The sequence below is a fragment of the Plecotus auritus genome, assembly GCF_963455305.1.
Source record: "Plecotus auritus genome assembly, chromosome: 12".
Lineage (NCBI taxonomy): Eukaryota > Metazoa > Chordata > Mammalia > Chiroptera > Vespertilionidae > Plecotus > Plecotus auritus.
Window position 1 is genome coordinate 11,238,865 of NC_137778.1, and position 12,398 is coordinate 11,251,262.

The 12,398-nt window shown below is 41.2% G+C and overlaps 1 protein-coding gene across 1 annotated transcript in view; it reads left to right on the forward strand.

The window, feature by feature from the left end:
• The window catches only part of LOC308237248 (complement receptor type 1-like), a gene marked incomplete at both ends in the record, with an annotated part of 114,834 nt that overhangs the window by 29,028 nt on the left and 73,408 nt on the right, over positions 1 to 12,398 (forward strand). Inside the window, 4 exons of the mRNA XM_080647802.1 lie at positions 761 to 955; positions 1,864 to 1,963; positions 7,483 to 7,571; positions 8,628 to 8,825. Of these exons, the coding sequence (XP_080503928.1) occupies positions 761 to 955; positions 1,864 to 1,963; positions 7,483 to 7,571; positions 8,628 to 8,825 (582 nt within the window). The remainder of the gene's footprint in view (positions 1 to 760; positions 956 to 1,863; positions 1,964 to 7,482; positions 7,572 to 8,627; positions 8,826 to 12,398) is intronic.

The following is a 12,398-nucleotide window of genomic DNA, read 5'->3' on the forward strand; positions in this document are numbered from 1 at the left end:
TGATTTTTCACAGAGAGGAAGGGAGAGGGATAGAGAGTTAGAAACTTCAATGAGAGAGAAACATTGATCAGCTGCCTCCTGCACACCCCACACTGGGGATGTGCCTGCAACCAAGGAACATGCCCTTGACCAGAATCGAACCTGGGACGTTTCAGTCCAAAGGCTGACGCTCTATCCACTGAGCCAAACCAGTTAGGGCATAGTCTGTTAGAAAAGTTATGTCTACACCCAGCAGAAGCCCCAAGTAGCAAAGTAGCCCACGTTAACGGAACTACCGATTGGTGCACATTCTCACCATGTTTGTAATGAGGGGTAAGTTGCTCCTTAGAGGAATGAGGTAAATGTTGCTGGTTCCATTTTTGGTTTGGTGCTCTTTTTGTGTTTGAAACTGTGGAAGAGTAATCTGATGGAGGGCTATATACTATAGAAGTCTTCTTAGGGGGCAGGGGAGTGTGAAATAAACTCAGAGAAAAATAGGAAGGGCATATATCTATAAATAAATTTTTAAACCAAAAATATTGGTGCTCTCCAGTTTACTGTTGAAAGAATATTCAGGTTAATCTCAAAGAAACCAAAGCTAATAGGATGTTAATAAAGCAAGCACAGCTCATCATCTGGTAAAAGGCCTGGCACAACCACTTAAAATCTCACCAAAGACTTTCCATTTATTCTGTACAACCTGCCTGCTGCCACGCCATAAATCCGTGGCTGGTGGAAAAGAAAATACTTTACATTTATGTTCTTATTCTCTCATGCCCAGGTACCTGTGGTGACCCACCAAAATACAAAACTATGAGACCCAAGTATGATCTTATACCCCCTATTAGTGACTGGTTTGTAATAGAATATTTATGTAACCAAGGTTACAAGCCTATTATTCCTCTTGTTAAACCCACCACTACTAGTTGTCAGCCTGATGGATCATATCAGCCTCCTCTCCAGGAGGCTTGTACAGGTAAGTACACAAAATCTTTATTTTTATTACTCTAAAGATTTTCATATATTTAAGACTGCATATTCTACTATGAACATGATGGTTTTCTCAGATGGATATAGATTTTAGGTAGCAAGATATTTTTTCAGGCTTTGAAGATCTCCAGGAAATTTTTAATTTGGCCATTGATTCTCTGGGTAAATGTGAATCTTTACCAGTTAACTACAAAGCATCCAAAATGAAAACTATCCCCACACGCCACGAAATTTTGAATTTAATTAAAAAAAAATCAATTTGCAATGAATATTATAAAAATAAATATATTACAATTCAGGTGTTCTTGGATATTTTCAGCTGAAAATTCTCATGAAAAAGGATGTTAAAGTTGGTCAGGGCTGCCACATAGGGCAAACACTTTTTTTTTATTGACGCATGTGGCATGGGGGAAAGTCCACAACTTGCGTCTACAGACGCTTATGGCGTACAATGGGTTAAGTTTGGCCATTAGCAGCAACATGGATGGAGCTTGAGAATATTATGTTAAGTGAAATGAGTCAGTCAGAAAGCGTTAAAGGACCAGATGCACGTAAAACGGGAACTCATAGACACAGACAAGAGTTGAGTGGTTACCAGAGGGAAAGTTGGGTGGTTGCAGGGGCAGTAATGAGTAAAGGGACCAAGTATATGTGCAAGACGATTTGACTTTGGGTGGTGGGCACACACCCAAATAAAGTGATATAGATCATGTGTCATAGATGTGTACACTTGAAGCCTATATAAGCTTATTAGCCAATGTCACCCCAAGAAATGCAATAACAACAAATAAGAAAGTATTCCCATCAGTTTAATAGCACAATGTAGAATTTTTATTTTGATTCAAATCTGTTTTGACATTGTATAAAACAGCAAATTTGAAATTTTACTTTTAGAAGCGTATTGTCCACAGCTAAAAGAACCCCCAAATGGCAAACTAGCCTCTAACGGAAGTTACATCTTTGGCGCACATGTTCAGTATGTTTGTACTGAGGGGTAAGTAAGCTGCTCCTTGGAGGGAGAAGGTAAACATTGCTGGTCCCATTTTTGGTTTGGTTCTCTTCTTAAGCATTTCCATTATGTTGACTTCATCTTGCTGTCTGTGGAACAAGTTGTACTTACAGCCAATCAACCCTTGGTTTTTTTATGGAGACTGAAAAGATGTGCAGTGAATAGAAAGAAATTTACCTTGAAGGAAAGCAAAATTGTATCATATGATAAGTAACAATAGGCCTATCATAGTCATTAAAAATGTAGTAATCCTGGTGACATGGTCCTACATTAAATTATAATAGGCAGGAGGGTGGGAAAGAGAGACAGGGAGTTCATCAGTTAACAAAGCCAAAGGAAGAAACTAATGAAATGTGTGTTGAGACTTTGCATGAACTTCCAGAGGTACTTCAGAATCGTGTGAATATAAGAGCTAGTAGTGTAGCTGTTTTTCAATAAGGGCTAGCTGACCACCAGATTTCACTGCATCCTGCTTCCACATGAACTTTTCAGACTGTCCAGCAAATTGTCCAAAAGCACCAAACCTTTCTTCCTATAGACCAGTGGTCGGCAAACTCATTAGTCAACAGAGCCAAATATCAACAGTACAATGATTGAAATTTCTTTTGAGAGCCGAAAACCGACTTCTGCGCATTGGTCAAGAAGTTTCAATCGCACTGTACGTGCGCGCCCACACATAGTATTTTGTGGAAGAGCCACACTCAAGGGGCCAAAGAGCCGCATGTGGCTTGTGAGCCACGTTTTGCCGACCACTGCTATAGACTATGTACCTATCCCAGAACTAGCCCCACATTCTTCTTCTGCCCCCTTATCTATAGCCCATGTAAATTCCTTCAAAATAACTTACATCTTTCTACTCAAAGCTGTAAAAGAACCCATTATACCAGGATGGCGGAAATGTTTGCCTTCATCTGTCCCTGCGGCTGGTGGTTTAGACTGCATGCCCCAGGACCTGGTCCTTTTTTCTGGGGAGCACATGGCTAGTCAGTAAACCTGTTCCTTCAGAAAATCTGGCTGTGAAGGTTTTTCTTTCACAGCTTTATCCCATTGTGGTCAGAGAAGATACTTTGTATCATAACTCTCTTATTAAAACCTATTGTTTGGTTAATATTAATTTGTGGCTCATCATGTGGTCTATCATGGATGATGTCCCATGTGCATTTGAAGTGAATATATATTCTGTTCTATGGTGCTCTGTGTCTGTGAGATCTAGTTGATTGTGTTGTTGAAGTCTTATATTTTCTTACTTATTTTCAGTCTAGCTGTACTATCCTTTATTGTGAGCCGGGATATTGAAGTCTCTACCTATTACTGGAGAAATGCCTGTTGCTTAGAAATGTGTATTTCTCTCTATAGTTGTGCCAGCTTTTGCTTCATGTATTTTGAAGGTGTGTTATTTGGTGCATTAATGTTTATAATTATTACTAGGGTACCGGTGCATGAAATTCATGCACACATGCGTTCCCTAGGCCTGATTGTCGATCAAAGCGTGAATGACTGGCGTGGGAGGGTAGATTCCAGCTGACCTCTCGGCCCTGGGCAGCACCTGGGCCCCTGGGTCCCATGCACCCCCCTCCACCTAAGTCATCGGGCTCCTGCCCGGCTCCCTCAGTGCCTGGAAGCGAGGCAGCTGCCCTGCCCTTCGCTGTCGTCACTAATTGCCATCTGCAGGGCAATCGACAGGGCGATTGGGCCCTGCTGACACCCACCTTGGCCTGGCGCCACCCACTCACCTGCTGTACCATCCCGCTGCAGTCCCACTCTGGTCAAGTCCATCAGGGGCGGCAGTGCCTCCACTGCTGCCCACTAGTAAGTGCTGTGTCACTGACACCTGACAAGTTCCGTGCTACCCCCTGGCGGTGAGCACACTTCATAGCAAGCAGTCGAACTCCCAGTGGAGGGGACAATTTGCATATTTTATTATATAGGATATCCTCTTGCAGTATGTGAAACATTAAAATATAATGTGCTTCTTGTCTCTTACAACCTTTTCTGATTCAAATTCTATTTTGTCTGGATTAGTATAGCCACCCTCTTTTGGTTACCATTTGCCTAGAACACTGGTCGGCAAACTGCGGCTCGCGAGCCACATGCGGCTCTTTGACCCCTTGAGTGTGGCTTTTCCACAAAATACCACGGCCTGGGCGAGTCTATTTTGAAGAAGTGGCGTTAGAAGAAGTTTAAGTTTAAAAAATTTGGCTCTCAAAAGAAATTTCAATCGTTGTACTGTTGATATTTGGCTCTGTTGATGAATGAGTTTGCCGACCACAGTCCTAGAGTTATAACACTACAATTTGAATTTATGCCAACTTAAATTCAATAAATTCCAATAATGAATGCTTATCAGCTCCATCCTCATCCATTTGGGTTGTTAGTGTCACACTGCCATCTACAATACTAATTGAAATCCTGGCTTCTACTCTATTTATTTTCATTGTATGCTTTGTTTCTTAATTTACATAGAAGATAAACATGCATTTACAAACCATTGTTACAATAAGACTAGCTTTAATAATTGCCCATGTATATACCCACAGTGAGATGTTGATCCATATGGCATGACTTACCGAAAGCAAAAAACATGGGTTCGGCTGCCTGCTGCAATGAATGCCAAACTGGTGAGGCAGGTGCTGATGGAAAAGGAAAGAGGTTTTATTCAAGTGCCTGAGACCAGGAACTCCCAGCTCAAACACCACCACCCCCCTTTCTTGCTTAGGCCCTCAGTTCATATATAATTAGGGAGGGGAGGGCTTTATTTTCTATCCAACTATCTTGCTACCTTTTGGCACACTTGTGCCTGTCCCTTCATATTTATTGTTTTTGTGTGCTTAGTGTAAGAATCTCTCCCTATACCAACTTGGCTAATGGGCGAGACTCCGCAGCACTAGGACTGGCTGTCCAGGTAATATAATCTACTCTCTAGTGTACTTTAGGACAGACTTGAGCTTTTTTTGTAGGTGAGGTATAGTGGTAACAAATGATCTTAACCTTAATTTATGTGAAAGTCTTAATATTTCCCTCAATTCTGCAGCACAGTTTTACTGTGGAGAGGATTTTTGGCTGAACTTCTTTTTATTTGTGTCTGTTATTCAATGTCTTCTGGTCCCCAAGTTCCGGTTGGGATCTCTGCTGACTATTTAGACTCCTTTTCTTAGATTTGGCTTTGACATCTCAGTGGTATCAGTGGGCTCAACCCGGAGAGTGATGGTCTTGCCCATCAGGGTACTCCCCAATACCCGCCTCTCTGCACCTGCCGCTCAGCTGCCCCATGAAGGAAAAGAGGACTATGGAGCTGGAAACTGCAGACCGGTCCCAAGAGGGCCTGCGGAAGATGTCCATGCAGTTTCTCTGACTATTTTAGAGTCTTTTGTCTAGTTCGGGTCCCCTCGGGCCTTTTGCAGGAATAGTTTTTGTTGGTTTATGTTTTCCGTTGAATGGACCATACTTTCCTATTACTTTGTGTGCCTTATGATTTCTTGTGGAACTGGACATTGGAATCGAATAATGAGGTAACTCTAAATATCAAATTCTCACCATTTCCTAGGGTTTATTGCGTTATGTTATTGTTTTGCTTTCTGATTGTTGAAGCGTGTCTCTGTGCTGAGGATCAGCCTGACATGTAAACTGAGCCTTCTGCTGGGCATGCGCATTCCCTCTACTTGTCCCTGAAATGTTCGGGGTTGGGCCGGGGTCACACAGAACGGACTCAGGGCTCAGTGTCATCAAAATAATATTTATTCCAGGCACCCGGGTGCAGGTGGTCTGACTCGAGAAAGAGTCAGCGGTGAATTGGGGAGGAAGCAGGCGTTTTATGCTCTCAGGGAGAGCTGCAGATGGGGCTTTGGCCTGACCCAGGTATCAGGACCGTACCCCCGTGTAGTTTCACAACCTTGCCCTTTGTCCTTCAGCTGGCAGCAGACGTCCTTTTTCAGGGCGCTGTGCAGGGGTTATGGTCTTCAGGAATTTCTGTAAAATAACCACTTCGGGGGAGCATGTTGGTGCAAGGTTTAGGCTAGCAGAAGGAGCTTTCTTTTATTAGCCCCTACTAAATAGGGCCCTGTATCTTGATTCACCCTTTCAGTCCCCATATATGCAGTTGTTGTTTACATTCACAGTTTTTATTGTCAGTCTCCTGAAAGGGGAAAAGTGAGAAATGAAGGATGGAGTGATGATCTCTGGATTTGTGAATCCCCTGGATGGATGTTCTTGCATCTTTGGGGGAGATGTGACAACAATGGCTGGCAGCCCCTGTCTGCCTCTCTGTGATCACAAACAGCAGTAGATTATGCGAGCACAGATCCCCAAGGACATGGTCTTTTTTGCTCACCCTGGGTCCCTCAGGCTGCCTATAAGCTGCCAAAGGACCCGTGCACAGCTGCCTGCTGTGGGAGTGGGAGGGTAACTGCCACTGTGCGAACAGCTGAAATGGACCAATGTCCCTGCATTTCACCTTCCCAAGACGTTCCTGGAAGTGCAAGCCTTCAACAGACCTCAGAGTTCAAAACAGTGACATCAGGCAGATTCTAGCAGTGAAACTGTTGTCTATTTACGGAGACATAGTTTTGGTGCTTCCTACCCTGCCATTATTCCACAATTCTCTCCTAATCCTATCTAATAAAAGGGTAATATGCAAATTAACCATCACTCCATCATAAAGATGGCGGCACCCATAGACACAAGATGGCAGCACCCAGTCCTCTCAGCCCGTCTGGAGTCCTCCAGTACTGGCAGAGCAGCCCCTGAGAGCAGGCAGTGTAAGCAGCCTGGTGAAAAGTGTGCTTCATTGCCCTGGCGACAAGGCAAGAATTCCGTGCCCGGTCTCGGATGGGCCTCTGGGCCGCAGAGAGCCTCTAAGCAGCGGGCGCAGAGCGACCAGGCCCCGCAGAGAGCTATTGGCGCATGGATTCGTGTGCAGGGCTACTAGTACATTATAATATAAGTCAATGAATTAGCGTTGGAGGAAAAGTCAGCTGGAAGCATGTACAGGCAGTTTTACTGACTATATTTTAACTTGATCAAGTGAGAATATCCAATCAATAGTTAGAGAGAGAGAGCCTGCTAGGCACCTTGTGGAGTACCAAAAGGTTAGGACAGTGGTCGGCAAACCGTGCCTCGCGAGCCACATGCAGCTCTTTGGCCCACTTGAGTGTGGCTCTTCTACAAAATACCACTCGCCTGGGCGAGACTATTTTGAAGAAGTGGCGTTAGAAGAAGTTTAAGTTTAAAAAATTTGGCTCTCAAAAGAAATTTCAATCGTTGTACTATTCATATTTGGCTCTGTTGACTGATGAGTTTGCTGACCGATCACTGCTCTAGGCCAATGTGAAGAATCTCTCCATTTCATTAAATTGCAGATTCAGTTAACACATTCAATACCTGTCACTTCAGAAACTTCTCCCTGGAGCTAGTGTAGTGCAGAAAAACAACCATATAAAAACTTCGTCATTATTAGGTGTTCTTGTTAAGTGGTAAAGAAAACAATCATCATGTCTTTTCTCATTCAGGTATTACGTACTTGGACCAGATTATCTAGTATGTCAAGACTCTGGTGGGAATAATTTGGCATGGAGTGAGGCGCCACCAAGTTGTGAAAGTAAGTACATTCTCTCTTTAGAATTTACTGTAGCAGTTCTCAAACTTTTTGGCCTGGGGACCCCTGTATGCGTTAAAATTAACAAAGACACCACAGAACCTTTCTGCAGGTGGGTTAGTGCTATGGATATTCTTTACATTGGGATTAAAACAGAGTTTTTAAATAATTATTTACTAATTCATTTTTAAGAACAGTAATCTCAATAGGTGTTAACAAATGCAACATATTTTTGTTCTAAGATCAAACATTTCCAAAACAGTGGGAAGAGTATCATTGCTTTACATTTTTCTTTTTTTTTTTTTTTTTTTTTAAATATATTTTATTGATTTTTTACAGAGAGGAAGGAAGAGTGATAGTCAGAAACATCGATGAGAGAGAAACATCGATCAGCTGCCTCCTGCACACCTCCCACTGGGGATGTGCCCGCAACCAAGTTACATGCCCTTGACCGGAATCGAACCCGGGACCTTTCAGTCCGCAGGCTGACGCTCTATCCACTGAGCCAAACCGGTTTTGGCATTGCTTTACATTTTTCTAATCTCTTCAGTATCTGGCTTAAAGGAGACCTCCAGATTCATTCTGTGGCATTATCAGACAGTCTGAAGCCATTCGAAAATTTCACTGTACACTCTAAGGATGACAGTGAGAAAAGACAAAATCGTGGTATACCTGTGAACCACTGATTCAGGAATGGATGTAGCATTTCTCAACTAGCACTGAGTTTTCCTAAGTCTAAGTTTATTTTCTCATTAAATTGTCAGTGTCTCTTATGGTTGGAATAACTTAGCACAGTATTACAGATAAATACAAGTGTTTCATACAGTTATCTTCTATGGGTATTTAAGAAAATGGGTTTTATTCTAAAATTTTATTTTTCTGTTTATGATTTGAATTGGGATAATATATTTTTTCATAGAAACTAATTTTCAAATGAATATTAGATTTGTAACTAGATTATAGAAATCATATGATAATGAACTTATTGAATACAGTTCATAGAACATTACTAATGCTATCTGAATCTTTTTCTTTTGTTTTTCCTTTTCTCTTTTTAAGAGATTGTGTGTCAGCCACCTCCACAAATATCAAATGGAGAATTCACCAATGGCCAGAAGAATACATATGAATATAAGGAATCAGTTACTTATAGTTGTAGGACTTCTGGTAGACCAGATAAATATACACTTGTCGGAGAGAGCAAGCTTGTTTGTATTGGGTATTACCAATGGAGTAGTCACGCTCCTGAGTGTAAAGGTAATAACATTTCCTTTTATTTCCCTCTCATTTGTAAATTGTGTGGAAAGATTTACCAAGTTTAATTTTATTTTTTTAAATATATTTTTATTAATTTCAGAGAAGAAGGGGAAGGGAAGAGAGAGATAGAAACATCAATGATGAGATAGGATCATTAATTGACTGCCTCCTGCACGCCCCTTACTGGGGATCGAGCCCACAACCCAGGCATGTGCCCTTGACTGGAATGGAACCTGGGATGCTTCAGTCCACAGGCCAGTGCTCTATCCACTGAGCCAAACCAGCTAGGGTGATTTACCAACTTTTAAATACTTTGGCCAACACTTAAAAAACAAAACAAAAAAATCCATATGTGTTTGTTCCCCTGTTAAATAGTTTCTAATCTAATTGTTTATGTGTCAAATAATAAAAAATAATTCTACTTATAAAGTTTCTCACCCTTCATCCCACATGTTCTCGGCATTGCTGTTTACACATTATTAATTACTATGTATGCATGAATTAAATTTTCTTTTTGGCTCTAGAGCATCAAAAAACACATACTGGCTTTAAGAAAGATTTTTTCTTCATTTTTCTTTAAATCTTAATTGTTGACAGCATTGCAGCTATCCCCTTTTTGCCTCCATTGCCCCCATCAACCCAGTTTTCACCCCACCCCAGTCTTTCACCACCCTATTGTTTGTGTTCAAAGGTAATGCATATCTTTACTAATAAAAGGGTAATATGCTAATTAGACCAAACATCTTCCAGACAATCTTCCAGATGTCCTTCAGAACAAAGCCATAGTGGCAGGGCCGAGGCAGAGGCAGTTAGGGGCAATTAGGTAGGCAGGGAAGAGCAGTTAGGGGGATCAGGCTGGCAGGGGAGAGCAGTTAGGGGGATCAGGCCAGCAGGCAGGTGAGTTGTTAGGAGGGAGTGGTCCCAGATTACAAGAGGGATGTGGTCCAAGATTACAAGAGGCAGAGGCAGTTAGGGGCAATTAGGCAGGCAGGGAAGAGCAGTTAGGGGGATCAGGCTGGCAGGGGAGAGCAGTTAGGGGGATCAGGCCAGCAGGCAGGTGAGTTGTTAGGAGCAAGTGGTCCCAGATTACAAGAGGGATGTCCGACTGCTGGTTTAGGCACAATACTGCAGGGATCTGGCCTAAATTGGCAGTTGGACATCCCCCAAGGGGTCCCGGATTGGAAAGGGTGCAGGTCGGTCTGAGGGACCCCTGCCCGTACATGAATTTCATGCACTGGACCTCTAGTGTGTATATATATATATATATATATATATATATATATATATATATATATATGCCTAAGTGACTGGCCAACCTGGACCTCTAGTATATATATATATATATATATATATATATATATATATATATATACGCCTAAGTGACTGGCCAACCAGCCAGTACTTATGATGCCCAATGGCCACCAGGAGGCAGATGCTCTGACTGTTGGCTATGACACGCACTGACCATGAGGCAGATGCACAATGCAGGAGTTGCCGAGCTGTGGTGACTTGGCAGCTGCAGTTCTCAGGTGACACATCTGGAACCAGAGAAGAGGGAGTCCGATTCTGAGGTGTGTCACCCAAGAACTACCCTCTTGCAATCCTAGTCCCCTCAGGAGATGTCAGAGAGCTGGTTTTGGCTCGATCCCTGCAGGCCAGGCCAAGGGACCCCACTGGTGCATGAATCTGTGCCCTGCGCCTCTAGTATGCATATAAATTCTTTGGTTAATCTCTTCCTGCCCACCTCCCATTTCCCTTTGAGATTCCTGAGTCTGTTTTGATGTCTCTGGTTCTATTTTATTCATCAGTTTATTTTTTTCATTAGATTCCTTGTTCATTTAATTTGATTTTTAGTTTCAATTGTTGGTAGATATGTATTTATTATGTTTCTTAATATTCCTCTTCTTATTCTTGTTTTTCTTATTCATCTTGCTGTTGTTGTTGTTGTTCTTCTTCTTCTTCTCCTTCTTCTTCTTCTAGAATATGCTTCAACATTTCATGTAATAATGGTTTGGTAGTGATGGATTCCATTACTTTTTTTCCTCTGGGAAGCACTTTTTCTGACCTTCAATTCTAATTTATAGTTTGCTGGGTAGAGAGTAATCTTGGTTGTAGAACCTTGCTTTTCATCACTTTGAATATTTCTTGCCACTCCCTTCTGGCCTGCAAAGTTTCTGTTGTGAAATCAGCTGACAATCATATGCATGCTCCCTTGTGGGTAACTAACTGTTTTTCTCTTGATGCTTTTAAGATTCCTTCTTTGTCTTTAACCTTTGGCATTTTAATTATGATGTATCTTGGTATGGGCCTCTTTGGGTTCCTCTTGTTTAGGACTCTCTGTGCTTCCTAGACTTGTAAGTCTATTTATTTTCACCAGGTAGGGGAAGTTTTCTGTCAAGCTAAAAATGTTATGTTTTAATATCTGGCAGAACACTTCCTTTTCAGAAATGTTTAAGCCACTCTCTATGCTAATTTTTGTACCTGAACTTTTATTGTATTTTATTTTCACCATTTTAAGTGTACATTTCAGTGATATTAGTTATATTCATATGGTTGTGCAACCATAACTTCTATATATCCAAAACTGAAACATTGTACCCATTAAACAACAACTCTCCATTTCCCTCTCTCCCCAACTGTGGCAATGGCTATTCAGTTTTCTATGAATTTGACTATTTTAGGTACCTCATAGAAGTGGGATCACTTCTGGCTTATTTCACTTAGCATAATGTTTCAAGGTTCATCTACCTTGTAGCAAGTATCAGACGTTTATTTCTTTTTATAGTCCAGTAATATTCCATTGTCTGTTGTTTCCACCTCTTTTACTATTTTTTTTAATCCATTCACCTGATGATAGACACTTGGTTTGTTTCTAACTTTTGGCTATTCTGAATATGCTTCTCTGAAAATTGACATTTGGGTAACTGTTTGAGGCCTGTTTTCAGTTTTGGGGGGTATATGCCCAGGAGTTGAGCTGCTGGGTTATGTGTTTACTTTTTGAGGAGCAGCCATACTGTCTTCCATGACAGCTGCACCATTTTACACTCTTATCAGTGACCCAAGAAGATTCCAATCTCCCCCTCTTTACCAATACTTGTTGTTTTTTTTATAGGAGGCATCCTAATGTATATGAAGTAGCACCCATTGTGGTTTTATTTTCATTTCCTAATGCTTAGTGATCATATTTTCATGTGTTTATTGGTATTTTGTATTGGGGAAAATGTCTCTGGAAGTCCTGTGCACATTTTTTTTTTCTGTCACTAAATTTAGGAGTTCATTATGTATTTTGGATATTAATCCCTTATATGATGTATTATTTGCTGATGTCTCCTCCTAATCTATGGATTGCCTTTTCACTCTATAATGACCATTGATAAAAGTTTTAATTTTGCTGAAGTCCATCCAATTTATCTATTTTTTCTTTGTTGCCTTTGCTTTTGGTGACACACTCAAAAAATCATAGTCAGATCCAACTTCATGAAGCTTGTCCTCTGTGTTTTTTTCTATGAGTTTTATAGTTTTATTTCTTTGATCCACTTTGAGTTCATTTTTGTATATGATGTAAGATAAGGA